The sequence below is a fragment of the Cinclus cinclus genome, chromosome 9 (assembly GCF_963662255.1).
Source record: "Cinclus cinclus chromosome 9, bCinCin1.1, whole genome shotgun sequence".
Taxonomy (NCBI): Eukaryota; Metazoa; Chordata; class Aves; order Passeriformes; family Cinclidae; genus Cinclus; species Cinclus cinclus.
In genome coordinates this window covers 4,627,830-4,651,725 of record NC_085054.1, presented here as the reverse complement: position 1 = coordinate 4,651,725, position 23,896 = coordinate 4,627,830, and the positions used below count along the sequence as shown (strand labels likewise).

Here is a 23,896-nt window from a genome sequence, read left to right as displayed (position 1 = left end):
CCAGGAAATGAGGCGTACGTTTGAAGAGGAAGACCCAAACCCAACAAAACCCTTGAATTAGTTGTACCTACCTCAGTGATTGGTTGCCCTTGTGATGTCAAGTCCAGCTCCTGAGGTCTCGTCACCTTATCGATATCCAAGGAGTCCATGCTGGAAGCTGCCGAGGTCACGCTGGAACGCGAGGAGTTACTGATGGAGCGCACCTCAGCATCGCTCACTGTGCCAGCCGACGCCGTCCTCCTGTGCTGGGCAGCGACCACCGGCTTGGTGTCTTCTGCAACAGACTGCTGGGCTGCTTCATCCATGCTCAGAGAGGCCTTCTCCAGCTGCGCAGTGATGTCATCCAGAGACACGTTGCCATGAGGTGCTTTAGTCCCCTTAGCAGAGGAGGAGGAGGACAATCCTTTCACGCCGCTGTGCTTAGTGGAAGGTCGACTAGCAGGCGGTTTCTGACTTTTGGGCTCTGGGACGAGGCGTTTCACTGCAGCATTGTTTGCTGAATGAGAGCCGAAGCTGCTGAGCTCCTGCTCTATGGAACAGAGATCAGCCATCAGGGCATCCAGATCCACAGTCTCCCCCTGATTCAGGGCTTCTGCAACAAACAAGAGCAGTCAGAGTAGTAGTTAGCATGTGCAGAGTTATTTCATTTACAACACCTCACTTTGTGTTAATGAATCTAATGGTTAAGAGAGCAATGGAAGTAGTATTTTCTCTTCCCATCTGGATTGCAAAATATCTGTACACTGCTGAACAGAAATTCATTTGCACTACTATCCTTGACCAGTGCAACTTTCACACTACTTAGGTTAAACTCATTTGTCAGCAAAACAAGTCCATGAAAGCTCAGATTACACCTGAAAAGTTTAAACTGCTTTCCTGCGAACGGAATGTAAAAGGGCATTTGCACAGCATGCCTCACTTTTTGAAAAAATGCAGGTGTTTTGCTAAGCATTTTCTGCTAAACTAATGTAACTGCTTTAATAAAAAACAAAACCAAAACAAAAATACTATATACATACTCAAACCTTTAAATTAAGGTTTCCTTCTGCTTATCCTGAAAGCTTTCTGTAGCTCTATTTCCACATCCCGTTCCGTAAAACGGGATGCTCTTTCTTCCCATTTAACAGATACACATTAATTCATTCTTTCATGACACCAGATCCCAGAACAAGCTTTTTAATACAAACACTACTCTACAGTTCTCAGATACCAGGTGCTGTAAAAGATACTACATTAGGAAACTCAAATACTTGAAAAAAAAGGACACCAGAAAGCAATGCCTTCAGCAAATATGCTCTCACCCCAGGTACAAGTGTATTCAAATGCTCTTATATTTTACAATATTTTAATTTTTGGCTGGAAGAAGTTTTTTTCTGAAAGCAGTATTGTAATTAAACTACATCTGGTAAATAATTCAACAAACCATTCAAATTGTACATGGAGAAGCGATATGAGAAGTTGGCAAGATTGGTTTCCTGGCGGAGAGGTGACCTCTTCACTGGTGCCACAGGCTTGTCTGCATCCAAACTCTGCAGAAGATCAAAAAAAGGGCAAAATAAAATTTGACAAGGAACTGGACAAGAAAATGTTTAAGATTAATGAGAATTATTTTCTCTAAGATTAATTTTTCAAAAGTTACTGGTATATATAAAAGCATCCCTGTTTTACAGGCTTTAGAGTGAAAACAAACATTGTCATCTACAGAGATTTAACTTCAGACAAGCAGTGAAGAAAAGTTGTTTAAAGTATTTTGCTTTTTTCAGAATAAAAAAAGGAGAGAAGCATTTTCCAAATGCTTCTTTCAGTGGTGTTAGACACTGGCTCATTTTGAAGCTGACTTACCTGTAACTATTCCTCTGTAGAAAACTGCACAACATTCAAACTGGGATAAGAATCTAAGATATGGTCTAAGATATCCACCATTAGCTTCTGAGTATAATCATAGCATAAGTGTTAGCAAACATTCAATGACGAATCTTATTTTATTAACAGGGATTTAAATTCACTAAATTCAGAAAATTTATTTTCAATATTATTTCCTGTGAATAACATGAAGTTATGAAAACCAACAGCAGCCAGTTTATGTAGGACACAATTTTTAAGGAAAACTAGTATAGGTTAAAAAAAGAAACTCTTCCTAACCAATACACTGAGTTGTTATGTTATGATGGCTAATATGGGTACAGTACTATAATAAATACAAGGATTTTTGTAGGTAGCAAGCAGAAGGGCACTGTGACACAGCTGTTGACCCAAGACACACAGGGTCAGGAGCTGCTGGCCCTGGAGTGGAATGTGTTACATGGGGAATCCAGCTCTTGCTGTCACTGAAGCTCAACAGGCCTGCAGATCATCTGAAATTAGGGAATGCTTGTACTGATAGAGTTCCTGACCTGAAGGAAAAGCATCTTCCAGGTCCAACAGAATAAAGTTTCTCACCTTAACTTTTTATGTTCATTTTCTACATCTTTAATCAAGCCTTTGTTAAAAAGATCAAATGCACTACTTTTTCCCCTAATATTTATTCTTCCTGAGCTGTCTTCTCTCCTCAGCCTGGCCTGAACTTCAAAACAAAAAACCAAAAACAAAAACAAAACCACTATAACCCTAGAGACATCAGTGAAACCGAAGACAGAAGAGGCAAGTTAGACCCCATTCCTTCAGACTGAATCCACAGACTGTTTCAAAAGGTTTCTTGTGAAACAAATATATTCTGCTTAAAAGCAGCTCAGCAGTGTTTACTGGCTTTAATAAAGTTATTGCAGATCATTGGACACACATGTGATATGCCCTCACTATTAACTGAGCACATTCTCCATAACTGCTAAAAAAGCAGTTTGGAGAACTGCTAAAAACTGCAACAGCACCAAAAGCTTAATTCTAAATAATCACAAGAAGCAAGGTAATTTCTGTTTTTATTTCACCTGCACCACACAGCAGGATAACTTAAGCAGAATAAATATTAAGACGCCCTTCATCAACACCAAATACTGCTCACACACGCTACAGATTCTGTGACTTTGTTTTATAATGCTTTGGTTAGACCAAGAGTTAAAGAGGGAAAGTGAATTCAAATGATTCCCATGGGCATTTAAACAATTTCAGGTCTTTTAAAAAGCACCTACATCTGGGTCTTACTTTAAATCTCCTCAAAATAAACATTTAGGAAACCTAAAAAAAGTTAAAGATCAAGGATCTCAGGGACAAAAACCCTTCCTCTACTGCTCTTGAAGTCCAGCTGATAGATAGCAACAAATGCTGAAACTACAGCAGAATGCACTTTGGATCTCACTAACTCTAATCACCTCCCTCAAGATTTGATGATTGTCCAAATAAATTAACTGAGACACAACCAACTCCATTCATTTGTGTATACAAAACAATATGAGGTCATTCAAAATTTTGGGGGAAATGTCATTTCTCAGTAGTTGTGAAAGATAGAAGGGCAACTGTCAGGCTATGTTGCAGACTGTCTTGAACAGCAATATGAAGGTAAGAAACAAATAATATGGGTCCTACCATTAAGTACCTCTTAGTAGGTATTTTAAGAAATTTGCATAGACCAACAACAAACTGAGACATCACCCTGAAGTCTGCATGCCAATAGTGTAGCTATAAGCCCCAAGTACACCTATATTTTTAGGCTGCTCTTATCTTTAAAAAAATGGGGCAGAGAACAAAGGGTATAAGACCCATTGAATTGTTATGTTATGGTGGCTAATATGATGGCTACAATAAATACAAGGATTTTTATAAGTAGCAAGCAGCAAGGCAACTGTGATCCAGCTGCTGACCCAAGAAGTACATGACAGGGTCAGAAGCTGCTGTTCCTGAGTGGAATGTGTTGCATGGGGAATTTTGCTGTCACTGAAGCTCAACAGGTCTGCAGAACATCTGAAATTAAGTAATGCTTAATGGGTCTAAGACCCATTGTTTTCTGCTGTGAATGTCATCACTCAAGGCAATTTACAACACCCATGCCCTCAAAATGGTTCACACCATTAAAAACCCTTCAAAGTAAGAGTTAAAAACCCTTTAAAACCCATTTAAAACTAGGAAGAATGAGTATATACAGATTCACATCACACTCTTCCACTCAGCTCAGAAGGCAGGATTCTTTATTGCCCCGCATGTGTGAGCTCAGGGAAAAAAAAAATCATTTTCCCCAGTAGTGCTATATACATTTAGAACTTGCTGGCAAAGACAGTAACAGAGATGAGCTTGAATTTGAAATCCTGTTACATGATTAGCTCAATTCTTCTTAAGTCTTCAGGTAGGATGAAGATGAGAAAAACTGCCTCGTCTCTAGCTTAATGAACCTTCAGTTATCACACCTCTGCTTAATTCTACTTGACAAACAGGGAGAAGATTAAATGTGTTATTCAGGAAGGCCAGTTCACCCAGCTGAAACACTCCTGCAGGCAGTCACAGAGAAATGGCTGATCACCCCAGGAATGCAGCATAGCATGCAAAATGCAGCATCTGCTTGTGAAGCAAAGGAAAAGCACTAGAAAGAAGGACTGAAAGATGTCCTATCAGCTGCTTCACTGATGCAGGAGGAGTACTCTGGAACAATGGTGAGTCCTTGAGGGTGTATCAGGGTATTTTATTATGTCATTGGTGGCAACATTCACAATTTTTTCTTATTGCTGTTCAGGTGCAACAAATAAATGCTGTCACAGCTGCACAATGTCAAACCACGTGTTCTGAGACACAGCCTATCTCTTGTCAGCTCCAGTCTGTGTTGCTCTACATACATAAGGACAAAATACCAATTCTATAATTCTCAGAAGGAACTATACCCTTTTTTTGACACGTCAACCTAGCAGGTTGTGCAAAATTAATTTAACAACCACAGGATGGGGAAAATGAGCCAATTTATAAACTTTTAAAGACTACTGAACTAGTCACAGGCTATGGTCTGCCTTGCTGCAAGTGACAGTGTCAAGCACTTGGCATCCAGCTGAAAAAAAACACAATACTAACAAAAAATTATTCTGTGAGATAATTGAAACCTCCCTCACCTGTGTGAGTTTGTCCAGTTCACCCAGCCAGGCCCCAAACATCTTGTCGAGATCCTGATCTTCCTTATCACTATCTTCTTCTGCACCATGGTCAAGCTCTTCATCTGACAATTGCTCCATCTGGGGAAAAAATAAAGTTTGATACTCAAACTTTCTTGTCAGTGTCTGAGAAAACTGGTGTCAGCTACCACGTTTCTGAAAGTGGTCCTAAGTCAAAGCAAATGTCCATCCATAAACTTCATAAAAACTCCTGCTTGCTAGTAAAGACTTAGTATGGAAGTTGTAATAGATACTTGCAAAGCCATTTTTGCAGCTCACCTTTGTCAGAATGATGCAGAAAATTAAGAACAGAGTTCACAGTATCTAACACAAGATCAGAAATTCATGCTAGCCTTGCATGTGCCTTCATTGCCAGCTATTGTTGGCAAAACCTATTGACATTGCATTAGAAAAATCCAACTCTTGTCCAAGGAATTCAGCTGACCACAGTTAAGCAACACCGTTCAACCACAGGAAGTGCAGTCTCACTGTACTGCAAATAGATCACTCTACAAATCTGCAAACAAAAATGCTTAAACAGGCCATAGAGATGTCAGCAATACATCCCCTGAGACAGCTCAGACCTTGGACACTGACCAGATCACTTCAGTGATACTGCACTATTTTTATTCAACAAAGGAACTTCTCTCTGGAAGCAAAGAGTCGCCAGAACATCTCTCAGATCCTCCTTCATTTAACAGATTTGTGACCAAAATAAAGACAATGTGCTCCAAAGTTTCTCTGTTATTATCTCAAAGAAAAATAACCTTTTGTTTAAATCTCTTTTCCAATCATGTCCTCCAGCCCCTTTTATGGAGCTAAGACACCTCTATATACACTCATACTGGCAAAGACAGGATCTGGTTCAACAAGAGAATTCACATACTTGGCGGGGGGTGGACAACAACAACCTAGGTAATAATTTGGAAGCAATCAGGCAGTACAGAATGTCCAGAGACACATGAGAACAGATCCCCAGCAAGAGCTACGCAAAAAATCAATGGCGAGTTGAACAGCTTGATTTAGTCAAGTCATGGGCTACACAGTTCCTTGCTACACAGCTTTCAGAAAGCACCAGTTTACATTTTGTAGATGTAAAAATTAACTAAGAGCTATTCTTCAGGAAAAGACAAATCTTGGTCTGAAATACATCAATGTCCAACATCACACAGTCAAACTGATATGGCATGTCAGGAAAATTATTAAGGTGATCTCAGAGAAAAAACTGGTCAATCCACTTGTTATTTTATATGACGGTTTGCATGCAAAAAAACCCTCCAAGATTCAAAAGTAGTCTTTCCTTATTATTATATATTGCTTTTATTTAATTTTAACGTGATAAAACAAGTGAGAGGGGACTTCAGAGGTGATCTGTAATTCTGAGGCCAGCAGAAGCCAATGTCTCCCATGGACACGAGATACTGCCACCATCCAGCTGCTCTAGGCAAAGCTGCTCCAGTCTACTGTGTGAACTTCTACTTTTGTGGGAGAGCACAATGCATGTGACTACCTCAAAAGAGGCAATAACATTAAAGCTAACTTGTCATGGCACACTGCACTGCACAAACACTCAACAGACTAAATCCACCGTCTGAATCTCCTTTCTTCTACACTTGCTTTGAGTGCTGCACTCTAAGGAATGAAAGGAAGCACTTCCTAAAATCCAAGGGTGATGATGAAATTAAAACAAAACCAATATGCTTATGTAATATTGCTGCTTCCTTCCACCAAGACTGCAGCAGTTTTTATATTCTGTAAGCCTGGCATGCCTTCCCCAACAAGATTCCTCCCCCTGATGCCTCCTGCAAGTCCTCCCACATACAAAACTGGAGACAGCATGGGAGCAGCAACTCATACTCTGCCTGAACTTCTGCAAAGCAAACCTAAGCTGTATTCCACTTTTATCCCCCTTCAAAGCTTTGCCTTACTACTTCTTAGGCTCTTACATGGACCAAAAATACTGTAAAATCAAGACAAAACACATTATTCTTAAGGTGACATGGTCAAACTGCTGTAGGAGTGCTCACACAGCATTTCTCAGTGTCTAGATACATTTGAAGAAAAGAATTTTTATTTGAAAGCTAAAGGAAGCTACTTAAAGGGTGCTTTATGAAATATGACTATGAACTGGCAAATAAAATAAACGGAAACTGTGACATAAACCACTCAGACCACAGTATTTACAGATACTTTACAATGCTAGCCTTTCTCTCTTTGAGCTGTTTTTGACACTCATTCCAGTTAGATGGACTTGTTTTGCAGTGCATTCATTATATGGCACTGCTCATAACTCACCCTTTCATTAAGAAGGAAGCTTGCTCTTTTTACTAATATTTCTGAGGATTTAAGCCATGGAAAGCATTCTCAATTTCCAATAAACTGTTACTTTAGCTATTTTAACTTGGCATCAGAGACACTGCTTTGGTTCCAGTTACTCTGAAGACAGAATTAGCAGCCTAAAGAAAACTTTTACAAGTGAAGTACTGTTGTGTCAGCATGTCTGGCACTGAACCCTGTAGTATTTGCCAGCTCCTTGTAGTCCCCACCCAAGCTTCCTAACGTCAGCTGCATTTCCTATGAGCCTGTCAACATTTACTTGCAAAAGGCACACAGAGGTTAGTGTCTCCCTTCAGAAACAGCTAATATTAAGTTGCTAGTTCTGTAAAAGGAAATCTTAGTACAAGTTCCACAGCTGGAAGATATCCCAAAGGACATTAATTAAAGAATTCATTCAATAAATGAGGGCAGAGACAAAATGCTCAGAAAGCAGTATGTGAACTTCTTGGCATAATAACTCAAAACATTAACCAGTTCAAAAGAGTTGAACGTTCCAATTAAAAACTTCAAATTTTCCCTTTTATAGCCATTTTCTTTCTCACTGTTGTTGATCACATCTAACATGCACTGCACTTTAGCACATTATGATCTAAGTGGGAGTTATCACACCTTTCTAAGGATACAACATCTTTATTTATAACAAGAAATAAAACCAGCATAAGGGGTAAGAGGTTGTGTGTGTTGTGCTTAGTTGGGTTGGGGTTTTTTTTGTTAAAGGAATAATTTAGAATTGAATCAGATGCAAAAAATGGAGAAAGGATCATGGTTCTGATGTGATGCCATAAAGTAAGCCACTTACATTCCTAAAACATTTGCAGGCGAGCAGATGAAATAGTTTTTGTTTCTGCCTAGCTCACAACCAGAAGGCATGCCAAAGTAACTCAGGATTCAAGTTATTTTTCAACACTTCACCTCCTATTCTGTTCAAGTGCATGACAAAGTGTAACGAAGAAAATGAGCAGCATCATTCTGGGACACCTAGATAAAATACAGTATCAACAGTGTAGTCTTTCATATGGAATTGAGGCTTCCTGCACTCAAGCATGGTCTGTGTATCATTTCATTATCCACTATGGACTGTCACAGTCTATTCTCTGTCTGAAATGCTGTTTAAACATGTACATTCATAATCACTCTAAGTCAATGGTCTAGTTTCCAAAACAGTTCATTAGATTTTACCTTTAAATGCATGAAACACAGTATTCTAATACTAGATTAAGAAAAGTGACTAAGGCTTTCATTAGAAGTTACCAGTTGTAATATTTAATCATAACCTACTATTTTAAATTATAGTGTAAAGAAACAAAACTCACCAATACTTTATGGGAAAAAAAACCAGAAATATTTACTCTTTCATGAGGATTTTTACATACTTAGTATGCCAGGACAAGCTATTAAAACACATGAGAAAACATGGAAAGCCCAAGAGCAACACTTCAGATATACAATTTCAACATTTTAAAGAAAACACACCACCACTGAATTCTGAAACTAAGGAACAGTTTGCTTTATATCAAAAGCTTTGGGACAGTTATCAAAAGTGTATCTTAAGTGTCTTTCACTAAAACCCTGGCATGAGGGAAGTGTCTTGCACTGAGACTCTATCCTGCACACTTGCATGCAGAGAGAGTAGTTCCCACCTTAAATCAACCAAGTTGACTGAGACAAATTATTTTTTTTTATATTAACCATATCTCCTTATAAAGAAAACTCTGCACTGAAAAAAAAGTAGTTGCAAAATAATTAAGTTGAAGGTTTTCTCAATACCACAATTCACTGATGATGCAAAGACTAAGAGAAAGAAAGACAGAATTCTGAGTTCAAATGGAAACCCTAATGTTCATTAAGGCTCAACAACAAGAATGTGTTTATTCACTATAATTTCAGAAGCAATGTAGTAAGAATTTTGAACTAGAGATGCTTAAGTATGTTCAAAACCAACTGACAGCATGAAACCCCAAAATGGAAACATACCATCTTTCAGGAAACTGATGTTTCTACCTCCAACCTTTCTTATAATTTAAATACAAGCTTGAACAAGGTCCTGCTTGTTCCTGAAAAAAAAAAAAAAAGCCTTCTAAAAACAACTACTGAATTTGCTACAAAGCTATTTTAGAGATGCAGTAGACAAGACACAAATGTTTGGAACACCATCTCAAGAAATAACTATTTTCTGCATTTTAAAATTTAGCCTCAAGAACTATATAGCATAGCCTAGATGGGGAAACATACTCTCTCTAGACCTCATCTGGACACCCAAGGTCCTTCACTTGTGGTCATTCCTGTGTTATTATGCCAATCTCCATTTCTGCTAAAACATTGTATATGATAGAACACTACACTAATATACCATATGAGTACATGAGCACTGAGTGCATACATAAATATTACAGTAAAATTCAAGCAGGTTTTCCAATATTCATTCACCTGACTGCTTAAAGAAACAAGGCTACATGAACAGAAAAAAACCCCTAAGATGCTGTCACAAAACTGGCAGGCAAAGCTCACATGGCTGCTCCATGTTTCTAGACATTTCCATAATTAAAAGTCATGGCAGATAAGGATGGGTACTTTGAGCACATACATTTATTTGTATCACATTGATACTCTGCCCATGTGACAGGGACCAATCAGATCTGGCACACTTCTCAGCCAGAGATTCTTATGCTATAACTGACACTAACAGTCCTCCTTTGAATTTAATACCACAGCACACGGAGCCAATGACAGTGCAGATCACTTGCTTTAGCATTTCTGTGTTTCTTCTTAATAAGCATAAAGTATTCTGAAAATAATTACTCCTGAAAGAGGTATTTGGAGGGGGATTAGAAAGTTATAGGAAGCCCTTTGTGCATTATCCAATGTTCTATAACCCAGTTTATGTTAAAAGTAATCCAGATGAAAACCTGAACAAAAGAGCATTTGTTTTCTTTAAGCTTCAAATAGCATAGTAATAGCTGAATACATCCCAAGGCTTCTGCAGCACAGACATTCCAATGCCTCTCAAATTCAAAAACTGAGATACAAATCTGTCAGCCCAAAAATTCAAATTCAGAACATTCCTAATGAAAAAAATCTTATGCCAAGTGAAAGTCTGTTTCAATATGCTATTTTTAGCCAACTTTGAGTTTCAGTTTTCTTTTTTTTAAAGCATGCTTCAGGCAACAGTTTTTCAGACTTGGCACTAACGAAACACACAAGGTGAAAAAACACTGAATGTCTGATAAAAGATAAATCTTCAGACACTTCATTAAAAGCAAAGAGACCTTTCATAACCAATATTCTGAAATACTGTGGGTGACCTCTTGAAATCCTGAACATCAATATAAGTTTCACAAAAACTAGTCTGCATGTCAATAGACTGCAGATATAACTAAGGTGTAAGTATGAAGCATTCATTATTACTGTGACAACCTTGGATTTAAGTCTACTATCTATTTCCTGCCTTTCTTCCCTTACTTCCCAGCTGATGAAGGTGGTTTTCTTCACATCAATACATTATCTGCCACAGTTCAACTGACCTGTCCTGTCCAACTCAACTACATTCCAACTATTAAGGAAAGAAGGGGGCCAGCATTGCTCTGAAAAGTTGTTTTTATTTAATTCCACACTTATTTTTTAAAAAACTAATTAGTAGCAATTTGAAAATAGCATTGCCAAAAAAAAATACAAAAAGACACAAAAAAACTCCAAAAACAAAAACACACACAAAAAAACCTCAAAACAAACAAACAAAAAAACAAACAAACAAAAAAAACCCCAAATGTTTACACACATGGGGTCTTTAAGCTGTTCTTCAAAATTAGGTCATTGTACTTTAGCAATAACTACTATTCTTCAAACAGAGGAAGTCAAGGCCAGAATATGCAATGTACAAGACTTATTCAGAGCAAGTGGGAGAAGAAAGACAATTCCAGAATACACTGAAAGAGTTTAAAAGTTTGAGCATATCTCTTTTCAAGTCTTTTACTCTCTATCAGGCAGTTGGTCTAGACTGCAGAACTCCAGCAAGTCTGAAAACCAGGCATCCTTACTTTACGGTCTTGTTTTCAGGTTTAATTGGGAGATGCAAAACTGGACAGCACACAATATTCCCTGCTTTGCCCACTCATCTGTGCAGCATTCAAGAATGTATCTTTGAAACCACAGAAAAGACATCTCCTGTTTGAAAATGCATGTTCTGAACTGCATACAGGCTACAGTTTTAATAAAAGATCATCTAAGGCTGCTGAAAGCAACAGTTATTCAAACATCCACAGCATGACTTCTAATGCTCCTCCTAAAATTAGGCACATGCCTGTACAAGAACTTGCCTTTGCCTCTAGCTGTTTGTATTTCAAGCCCAGTCAAACAACAACCTTTTTCACTAAGCTCATAAAAATATTTTCTTTACATTATTTATAAGTTTGTTACATAAATATTTATAGCACACAAGTGAACACATAACTTACATTTTAACAACTGCTCACGAAACAATTGTTTGAAAAAGCAACTGTAAGAAGAAGAAAAAAAAAATCTTCATCAGATGCTGGATTGTAACATCAAAGCAAATTGTCTCACTGCTTTTGGAATCCCCCAAAACACATCAGTGCTGTATACAGCAAATACAGGGTTTCTGAAACTAGCTCTGTTCATGAAAGCACTCTTATCCCTTTCAGATTCTAACAGATTGTTCAACAACCACCCCCAGAGTTTCTAACCAGAAAGTAAAACATATCACAGTTGCTCCCTGGTCTTTCACAGATTTAATACCAAACCTTTAGAACAAAGCAGACAGAGATATGACAACTCAGTATTCTTCACAGACAACATGAAACAGTCAAACTCTTTTTGGCTAGCAGCATGAAGAAACAGAAAAACATAATTTTCCATATTCACATCCTTTGCAGATCCCTTTGCATTTAGGTAGAATTTGTACATTCCCCCTCTAACTTTAGTTGACATGAGCACACACAATTTCCTGGAATAAACACACAGAAGATAGCAGAATGTTTACTTCATCATCTTGATTCCTAGCAGTAGGAAACCATTCTGCTGTGCTACAGCAAAACCACCCACAAAATACCCACCCATCCACCCCTTCTTTGCTTGAAAGCTTTGAGACGTAAAATGAAAAGTGCATCAAGTAGAATATCCTATATTTCATGGGGTTGGTTTCTGGTTTTAAGCTTTCTTTGTATTACTATTACTTTATACTGACTCTACCTTTCCATAATTGCATCCCGAAATTTTAAATTAGTCCCCAAAGTGTGCCTCCTCATATACTGAAATACATTTGTAAGATCTTCTTTCCTGTATGATAAGGGAAGAACCAAAATTAGAGAAATGTCATGACAAGAATCCAACTACATTTGAAATTTGCACTTTTGGGAAGGCACACAGTAAAACCTTTATTCTCTCCAATATATTTCAGTGCCTGACTCACATCTAGCCAAACAGATGCTGCCTTGAAAAGAAGGGGCTTTATCAATCATGGTATCCCATTTCCTGAACTGAGATTCCAGCCAGAGTACCCAAGTGGACATTAAATAAACTCCCATAAAAAGAGCATCCTAGATTACATCATGTCTCACTGAACAGTCTTTATGAAGACAACCTGAAGAAAACTCTAAAAAAACCTTAGATCATAAAAATAAAGCTTGCCTTAGCTGAAGTATTTTTCAAGTAGAGAGAAAATAACACTGTAAAGTAACACTCATTAGTTGCAGAAGCCAACATTTTAGATTTACCAGCTGAGACTAGAGAATTTTCAGTGTATAGCCTGTCTTCAGTAGGCAGATATATACTCAGAAACTACATTAGTGCCAATTTTCCAGAATCTTCATCACATGGTTATTGTAACGCAAATACTGCTGCAGCATCTCTTCGCATTCAGTTTTACCTTTGGAATGATGCCCAAAAAAGAATAATAAATATGAACAAGAAGACCATGAATAGTTATGAATTTTTGTTCTAATATTTGGCCTTATTCACAAATCTCAGGGAATACCCAAATATTCCTCCAGCTGTGGCCCAATAATAACAAAAATCACCAGGCTAACAGCAGCACTTTCAGGATCACCCTGCACTTGAGAAGAAGCATTAGCCAACCAACCACTCAAAAATTCACATCCTTTTACAGACTGGTCTGTTGTGTCTGTAAAGGGTCTTTTTTCCACCTGGAATAAATATTCAAAGAAACTAATTTTTACACATAAACTAAATTTTCCTTCAACTATAAGAAAGCAAAATAAAGCGAGCAACTGTCAACTACCCATAAAAGTTGAACATCTCAACAGTGCTTACTGTTATTAATGGTATAAATGAATGATCAAACCAACCAGGAAAAGGGAAATGTAAGATAATAACTTAGGTCATAGGTCAAATTACAATGCAGGTGAGAGTACTTCCTCATAAGACTGAGCTACTCTCTGCTTTAGGACAGTTAAAAACTAGTTTTTGTTCAAGGGACTCTCTCAAAGGTTAAAAATAAGCATTATGCCAGTGCTCACTTAAGATACCACAGCAGGCACTGGCAATCTCTATGATGTGGGCAATATCTAGACACAGAAGTAGTTGCCAAATCCCTTTCCACAAGGACCTAGTGACAGTCTATGAACCATGGCTCAAAAAACAGATGAGTAATGCTTTAGCTATGATAAACAAACAACATTCTTCACAGGTTGCTTTTATGTCAGGGTATATATTTCTAACACTAACCTCAGCTGGAACAGGCTGGAAGGCAACTTAGGTTTCCTAGTAAGAATTAAGACTACGTTGTGAAGAGGTGCATTTCACCATATCTGGAACTACCATCTTCAGAAAAAAAGGTGAAAAATAAAATCAAAGCCACAATTGCGTATTTTTAAAAGACTCCCAAAATGAATATTTGATACCTCTAAAGAACATAGGTATTTCATTCTCAGCATTTATGAGTCAATACATTTTGTTGTTTACAACTAGCCATGACAAAACAGCATGACCTTAAGAGACACCACACAGAAAAATATTTACAGGACAAATAGAGAAATAATCTTTTAGCTGAAGCATTTCTTTAAGAAGGAGAAAGTATATTTAATTTAGAAGACATCTGATTTACTTTAAACCCACCTCTAACAAACTGAGCAGAACACTGCCTTAAACCAAAAATAAACACATCTAAACAGGCCACCCCAGCTCAACTAATTCTATATTTTAAGCCACTAATAAGACCAGATTAAGTACTGCAATTGGCAGTCAACTTTCATCCTCCAACTTCACAGCAAAGTGTAAGGAGAGACATAAAACCCCTCCCTATTCCTGTCACTCCTTTGCATGACCAACCTCTACACAGAAGGAGATGTGTTTCATCAAGTGTGAGACGCAGATGAGGGGGGAGAAAAGAGAGGAAGTACATACTGCACCATGAGGTTACCATGAGAAATGGAATTACTAGGTAAGGAGAGGTTTTTCCTTGAAAGACCTGTGCCTTGTGGGAGGCTTGGAAGGACTGCATTGAGGGAGCAGAGCTGAGAGAGAAGGGCTTGAGAGAACCTTGTGTATCTAGAAGATGTGAGGCTCTGGACAGAGATGAGTGCCAGCAGTCAAAACTGGAAGGAAAGGGGCAGTTTTCTATGGAAGGAAAGGAAGGATCATCTGGCAGTAAATCAGCACTGCTTGCTAGGCAGTGATGGGAGGCACGTAGGCTGAAGGGGTCCCTCCCACACAATGGAATTTGGCAACAACTATGTGGCATAAAAAGGAGAAACTACAGACAAGTTCTTCATGGTACGTATATATGTGGAAAAATATGTTTGTGAATGTCAAAACTTCAGGAAAATCACTGCTGAGAGAGTATTTTATCAGCATCTTCCCTTGGGTCTCACAGGTGACTAAGGAAAATTTCAGACACCCATAAGCCTCACGTGCAATAATAAGACAGAAAGCCAACATCCTGCTGCGTGAACTTCAATTCACCATTTTCCTTGGTGATACTGTAGGAATCCAAGTTGTATTTTGAGAATTCCACCAGGTGAGCAGAAAAAAAAAAAAAATCACCTGAAGGAAGTCCTACACAACTCTTCTTTTTTCCTCCTCAGAAAGTAAGAGAGAAGCCATTCCAGAAGTGAAATCGATCCACAAAGCAATTTTTGAGTGACATCTGGTTGAGCAAGATGCCAAAGCTGGATGCCACCACCACTTTTCTCTAGCAAAGCCTGCACAAATTCCTGAAGAGGAAAAAGACTTGAGCAGGTTTAGAAAGACATGCTCATCCCTGATAGAAGCTGAAAATATAACTTAATGCTTATTTGTCATTTTAGCAGAAAGTCACTGAAGAACTCTCTCCAAAACTCCTGACCCCACCCCCCAAAAACAACCCCAGCAAAAGAAAACAAAACAAACAATACCCCACCCCCAAGAATTAAACCAAACAAAAAAATCCAGAGAAAACTGACAATAGTTCTCCTGGTATTTTTTCTTTTTAATACTTTCTTCTCGTGGGGTTTTTCTTCTGCTGTTAATTCAACATCCTTTTTCTCAAGGATGGTTTAATGATCTTAAAGCAAGAAGTCTACATAATAGCTCAAACCAGTATTAGCAATTAGAGGTACAAAGCTATGAAATTTGTCACAGACTGCCAACAGGAATCTAAACATTGCCTACTGAGCACTGACCTTGATCTCTGGCTTATAAGCCTTCTGAAACCATTTAAAATTTTTTAAATTAATTTTGTCTACTTAAGATATTCTCTAAAGATGTATGTTCTTACTGAAAAGCAGCAATTGCTTCCATTTCTAAATAAATCTTCGCACCAGAAAGTGACATAGGGAAGCAGGGAGAACCACTACTACTGGGTACCACTCCCTGGAAAAAAAAGCATTTAAAGCAAGAAAGCAGTCTCAACACAAAAAAGTTTTGCTATGTCAAAGGTTAGAGAAGTCTAAAAGCCAGTTAACACCAACTGATGCATACCAAAAGACTTTATCTAGAATTTAATTGCCTCAAGATTAAGACCAAATGTAAATATTTAACACAGAATCAATATTTTAAGGCACACATTCCTGAAAGAATAAGGAAATTACCTTCCATAGCAAAAAGGAAAAGAAATACACTGTAAGCTATGTCACTGTGGAAGCAAACATGAAATTTCTACATAGTAAAAGAATCATGGAAGATGGGGCTGACAGCTGGGTTTTGTTAAAGGAGTACTTTAAGCAGAAGTATTTAAACTCATGGGATTAGGCCAGCATTCCTAAGAAATGCTGTTCAGCTCTTAAGCTGCAGAGACCTTGTCTAAGCAGCTCAGCAACTGAGTCACATAAACAACTACTGTAAAGTCTGCTGCCACCACACTTGGTAGCTTTGTGAATGAAGCCTTTCTCAAATATGAAAACTAAAGACAGTGTGTTTTGCTGCTGGAACGGGGGGCAGGGGAGAAGGAGGAAATAATCAGGTAAATCAGCAGACTCTGTACCCCCACATAAAATCCTACGTTTCAAATTTTCTTCCCAAGAAATTATCTTTCCTCAAACATTTAAACTAATGAGATTTTTAGTTCAGTGAAGAATAATCCTAAACAGGTGGCTCAGAGCAGCTATTATACACACAGATAGATATATTATGTGCATTATGTTTCACTTTATGTTTTGCTTACAATCATGTTTGGAAATTCTGGCACTTAATATTTGATTATTCATATCTCCTACCCAAGTCTGATGCTGTGGTAAAGGTAGGGCAGATTTAGATGAAAAGAAAAAAAGAACTGCATAGGCTGACTAAAATAATATATATAAAAAAAAAGTGTTTAAAAGTAACATTTCTTAGATCAGATTGATACAAAGCCATCCTAAAGTAACACTTGAACTTGTTTTATGTGCAACTTTCTTTCCTTTTTTAAATACAACAAAAATAAATGAGGGCTGTTCAACATCAGCACTTCTAAGCAAGGGTCACACTGACTGAAAAATGCTATGTACTATTCTCATTTCCATGCTGAGAGACACAAATTCAGAGGGACAGGAATGAGATCCTTCATGGCAGTCATCAGTCTGGGGATGGATAATCTCCTGTCACTGCTGAACTATGAACCTAAAAGGGTCCAGCAACTACCAGGCAGTTAACAATGGTACTCGGCAGGGCAGCTCATGGGCTTTAGCACAGAGCACCTTCCCACAGAATGCTCAGCAGCAAAAGGCAGGATTATTTCTTTTGATGGCTGCTACTGTTTTGACTGCCATCCTGGCAGCCAGAGAGGCTCTCCTCCATCACGCTGGATTTCGAACGCGCTACTCATTGAGAAGCCACAGGTGAATACAACTATCTGTTTCTCAAGACAGGTAAGGGAATAACTTTCAAAATAATTTCCATGGCCCACATTCAAGTTTCCTATGAAAAGCAAAGCTGGGAGCAGGCTCTGTGACATGCTAAAGGTAGCAGGTCATTTGTGCTTGCCCCTCCAGAAACAAATTCACCTGGAAACACACACTGGGCTGTGCATACCCAAGAGTTACAGTCACATAGGAAAGGAGGGGCTGCAGCACATTCTTCCTCCTTCTTCCTTCCTGTCCTTCCCTTGGATAAATACACCATCTGTTCAGATGAAGCAGCTGAGCACCAACGTTACAGCACTTCCAGTAGCAAATCCTTGCATTTGCCTTATTCTCAGAAACGTGCCAATGGCAAAGGGGCAGCCTAACCCCCCACCTGCACTGCTCTGCAGCATCAATGCATTCATCAAATACACCCCATTATCAGCTGACTGTATCTACACACACTTCTTAGCAATGCATTTGTGAAATTCAGTCAATTTCTTATTATGATCAGCATTTAAGTGCTGCAGAATATTTTTTGAAAGTAACAAACAAACCGAAACACATTTTGGAAGGAGGTTTTCTTTGCATTTAGAAAACATTAACACAACTGGCTCAGAAGCAATAAAAATATGAAGTTAATCTTTCTCTCTATTCCAGAGTAAACATTCTACAGTAGTTTCCAAATGAGATTCTGGAAAAATGTCTCTACAAACTTTCCTGATACCTTATTTTTTTCTTTTTAAGTTCCCATTCCTCCAGTTCAAAATAACAACTTACACATAAAAGCTTGAGCCAGGCTAACATCTCGTTGCTCCAGAACATCACTGAGCCTGCTCAAGCTTCTAAACCACCAGAAAACCCACTCAACACTCCAAACACCAAAACAGTTTTTCTGCTAAGGCTGCAAGCAGCCATAGATTGCCCTGTGACTGAACAAATATTAGAACCAACACATTCCTTTGGGTTCTTACCAGACAGCTGGGAGAAGAGATGGGGAAAGAAACAAGTGAGACTTTCTCTTTTTGAATGCAGCAGGTTCACCTGTAACAGGCTCACCTGCAACCTGTAACTCCACCTCTAGCTCAGAATGTATTGTGAGATTCAAGCAATTTTTTATGTTCTTAAGCTCACAACAAACAGAAAAGCCTACCTTTGCCATTAGTACAGGGAAATTTTCAAATGCTACCTGCCATAGAGCACATGGAATCACATAGGTGTGATAATGAAAAAAAACAGTATAATTTTGATGAATTTGCATTTATGTTAAAATGGGATCAATTTTTATCAAATTAGTAAAATGACAAGTCTTAATGAATTATGTTCTCTACAGACATGTTTAAAGCTTGTACTTTTTATTACAAGCACTTCAGGTTTCAGTAATTTTCAGATATCAAGTTAATCCCCAGAGACGATGACATTTAAACAGAAGTAGGAACAAGGGAAAAAAACCCACAAAGCATTACCATCCATAAATACATTTATAATTCTGAATTCAGAAAACTTCCAGTTTAAACTGTTTCACTGAGGCACAAGATATGAAAACATAGCACGCCCATGTCATTAGCTTTCAAATTAGTGGCAAAACACAAAAACAGCATCTTACCTTTTGCACTTTTTCATTAAATGCTTACAAGCAGAGGTCAGACATTTCTGCAAACTAAAAATTTATTCCATAAGCACAGAACCTTTCATGTATCTGGAATTATCTCAGAACCAACCCAAAGGCAACATGTCTGCTGGAAAATATGTCTGCATAGATATATGTTACTTTAAAATATATATTATTTATCTAAAAGTTTTGTCAATGTAAGCTAATCACTAGAGTAGTCTGCAGGTATTCATAAAACATTTGAATGTTTGTGCAAGAGCAAAGGCACACAGAAAAAAGCACTACAGAACTGATGACAAAGGTACAATTGGATAGCTGTTGCAACATAAATTCCACTAAACGGTGCAATTGGAAGGGGCTTACAGTTTAACAGGCCTGCATTTGTAGCACTGTTTTCCCAAGTTATCTGGAACAAAGGAGACATCCTTCCCTTGAATGCAAATGTTCCTTTGCCACACGAAAAGGTATGAAGTGGCATGAAGCTAGCTGCACCAGGGGAAGTTCAGATTGAACATCAGGAAAAGGTTCTTCACAGAAAGCGTAGCTGGGCACTGGAACAGGCTCCCCAGGGGCATGGTCACAGCACCAAGCCTGCCAGAGTTTAAGGAGCATCTGGATGATGCTCTTAAGTCATGTCATATGGTTCTGGTTTAGGTAGTCCTATGAGGAACAGGGAGTTGGACTCAATGATCCTTGCTGGGTCCCTTCCAACTTGAAATAAACTGTAATTCTATGAATATCTCCTCTGGATGCAGCTACAACTGTGCAGTTTACTACTAAGTGCATGAAGTTAAAGCCACTTCAATTTCTTGTAGTCTGAACCATACACATTAACTAGCTGATGGAAGCTGCTTCTCCTGGCAGCATAAGAAATATTTTGCAGCCTTCATACAAAAATGATTGTGCCATAATCCTTGAGTTCACATTTGTTTTAATGTTTGTATGTGGCTTCATTCAGATGAGCATTCACAATCAGCTGGCACCACCAGAACCCAGCTAAGTGCCTCTGAGTGCAGTAAGCCACGAGAAATGGAGTGACCAGCTTCAGGCAGAAGCAACAGAGCACCCTTCCTCCTACACTTCACAGCCCTCCAGACAACACCATGCAAGTTTGAAACCCTTACATGCCAGTAAAACTCCATCTGGTTTGGGAGGGGGGAGAGGGGAAGCGAGCGAGGGGGAGCATGAAAGGTTAATGCTATACTGTAATGTTGTGAAAAAAGAGCAAAATTCAAATTCTTTCATAAGAATACTGGGATTGCTCATAATTCCAGGCATGAGGAATAGTAAGGGCTCACAAAATTCTGTGCAATGACCAGAAAGTAAAAGTACCAAAGTAAGCCTGTAGTAACTCAGGAAAAGCAAAAATTTTTTAATCTTTCCACCACATTGCCAAAGGCAAGACTGCAAAATTCCTTTGGAATGACACTTTTAAAGTATCTTCTGCTATACTTTCACTTGGCATAAAAAGTACTCACAAGAACTCTGCTACTTTGCTGTACATCCCTAATACCTTAATTCTAAGTTTTTAAAGAGAACTTCAATTGCAACTACACCCAATTTTTGTTTTTCAGTGTTTGCAATTATTTTTCTCTTACAGAGAGATGAAGAAGGATCCTTATATTCTGCTTTGTGGAAAAGGGAGAATGACTATTTTCCATTGTCCTTTTCCAGCAGAGACATCTCTCTTCAGGACGCTCTTAAGGCTTTCCTAATGCAAATGGTATCTTAGAAATTTTTGGTTTCAAGAGGTGTACAGAGCTCAGTAATCAAACAAAGCTACCAGCCAACTGTACTCTTGGCTATGGCTGGAGTTCCTCATGATACTCTGCATAAACATCTTGTTGCTGTTGAAATCACCTGGCTCTAAAGAGCATCACAAAATATATACACTGTATTTATTGTTATTCTGTTATACAATTCACAGTCCAACACAAATTTCAGAAAACTTCAAGTAAGCAACAGTTTATCAAGAAAGAAATGTTCCTACTTTTTTTACCATCACATCTTAATATCAGATGCCATCAAGGCTGAATCTTTCCTGAACTCAATGGGAAAATGGAAAGTTCACAGGAACTCTAAATAGATGATTTCTTAACTAGCCAGACATTTTATTCATCTTTCCCTAATAGAAATATAATGATATTACCAAGATATTGCTTAAACAACCAAAACCAACAAAACATAATACCTTTTACAGACACTGATACTGTTTAAAAAACTCAAAACTTTTGTAGATGTGTTATATTATTAACACACATTATTTCGTTTTTTTCTACAGAACATAAAAATTCATGTCTTCGTATGAAAACAATTAGATAAAATTTCAAGCATTAAAATTTAGTTAGAAAACCAGGGCTAAAAATGAGCTTAACACCATATGGCATACTGAGTTTGCATCATGCACCAAAAGCCATGCCCCTTTATAAGGCAAACACAGCCTCTGTTCACATCATCAGTGCAGCCAGGCCCAGCTCCTTTCCAAAATACTTAAGCGTGTGTCCACAAGGCTGATGGCCAGTGCTGTCATTTCCTTCAGTGTAATTCAGAAAGCAGAAGGAAACACGGCTCGCAACAAACGCAGGAACACCGGACACACACAAACACAACAGAACCCACCGTCCACTCTGAGCCTGTTTTTGAACTCTGACCAAATCCACAACTTAACCACAGTGAGCACCTCTCAGGATTAAGGCTATTCTGGTCATCAATTCTCACAGCTGAAGAGTTTTCTCCTCTATAAAGCCAGGAGAAATTCTTATTCTAGACATACATTCTTCTGGCAGGACTATGGGAGGAGGTTATATCTAGCTCACAGAAAATTAGGTCATCCATTTCATAAGCAAATATAAACTGCATGTTGAAGTCTGTAAGCATTTCATAGATACTCTCCCTCAACAGAAATTTGGAAGAGATTTATCACAAATTCTGCACAGAGCTAGAATAATTATAAATGCAGGAGGAAGGAAGTTCATATTTACAATCTTAGTCAAACAACAACAAAAAAAACCCATTATATCATCTTAGCAGCTGTGTAAGAATTTGGCAAGCCTCTGAGTAAAGTTTTTTTCCGAACATCCCAAAAGAAAAATTATTTTTGTTTCCTGGAACATATCTTCTTTGGTATAAAGACCTCTCTAAGGACTGAGCCAGATGAATAAACTACAGAATACAACACTGAAAGTGGAATGTGTACCACAATGACTATTTTTACTGCTAAAGCAGCTGAGTTGACCACAGTGTATCAGGAATGTAATTTGTGACACTAGAAATGCTAATTATTTGGACCATGTTCACATCTTCAAAAGGACAAGGGCTGGCAAGAAAGAACTGATCTGGCATTAATTTGCTGTAGCCAAAATGAGGCACAAAGCAGCAAGAGTAGCCATTTAAAATGTTGGTGACAGTGATCAGTTGAAAAGCCATGTAACAATGAATCTCTTAATTCAGTATCACCCCAATATTTGAAATGAAAATAATTTCCTCGTTGTGTTTGTCTACTGCTCTATGAAAAAGTTTATGCAGATGCAGGAGTTTGTCACACATTCCATTAGCCTACAGTCTCACTTTCTTGGATTGCTAATAGTTCAGGGTGAAGTGCATGGTAGATTTTTATAGTTTTGCTTTTTGTAGAAAAGATTTTTATGCTCTAATCTTAGGTCTCTATCTCACACTGAATCAAATCAAAGCAGTAGCACCATGAAAAGATTCACAATTAAGCTTAAAAAAGAAGAATTATTTCATGGCTTTTATAAATTTTCTATCTTCCTTAGACCTTTAAATGTCCATTCAGGTCTAAACCCTGCTGGCCTCTTCTTCCTATTACTTTTCCAAAGAATTTATAAAGTTTTGCTGATAGCAGCTACAGCCTACCATACTCTAAAGGGCCAGCCTGCAACAAATCAGAACACGTTTAAAAGACAAAAAAACAAAATCAAAAATCATTTTTGCAGAGTTATAAATTCCATTTCACAGGGAGCTTTCTGCACAGTCTCTCTTCAACCCAACACATCTGTGCAGTAAAAGTAGCTTATAACTAATTACACATATAGCTGAATTCCCTGTGCATATTTATTTATGAGTAACTTATGCCAGGATCCAGGTCCAGACTGTAAAGGAATGTTGCATTTTGACAGTGCCACACATTGGTTTCCACCAGCAGAAGGGGAACATCTGAAAATATAGGTGATCTATCTTCACCCTTCAGAACTGGACATGGTACTCCAGCACAAAAATGAGGTGTTACAGCTCTTCCTATTAAATCATCACCTTCTTCTGCTAAAAGTGTATTCATACAGTTCAGGGTATCTAGTTTTGTTCATTTACACCTCAGCAAGCAGCTCCCTTTCCAACTCTAGAACATGCAAGAGGGATGGGTAGAAAACATGATCCAGCCACCAGAAATGAAGCTCTTTTGTCATAAATGTTACGACATTAATCTCCCCTCTCCTTCTATTCAGTAGTAGAAACAAAATTAAAACTAACAAAACCTTTTGGTTCCTGACCGTAAAAACAAACAAGGATCTTTCTAAAAAGCTGGAAAAATTAGGGCAAGGTAGAACAGCTCTTCAACTGGTATGACACATCAGTAAAGCCAACAAACAATGAAATCTAAT

The 23,896-nt window shown here is 38.1% G+C and overlaps 1 protein-coding gene across 1 annotated transcript in view; it reads right to left on the bottom strand.

The window, feature by feature from the left end:
• The window catches only part of RAPH1 (Ras association (RalGDS/AF-6) and pleckstrin homology domains 1), a 47,074-nt gene extending 41,930 nt beyond the window's left edge, over positions 1 to 5,144 (bottom strand). Inside the window, exons 1-3 of the mRNA XM_062498527.1 lie at positions 5,025 to 5,144; positions 1,424 to 1,529; positions 72 to 592 (exon numbers count right to left, since the gene is read on the bottom strand). Coding sequence (XP_062354511.1) covers positions 72 to 592; positions 1,424 to 1,529; positions 5,025 to 5,144 — 747 coding nt within the window. The remainder of the gene's footprint in view (positions 1 to 71; positions 593 to 1,423; positions 1,530 to 5,024) is intronic.
• Between the last annotated feature and the right edge of the window lie 18,752 nt (positions 5,145 to 23,896).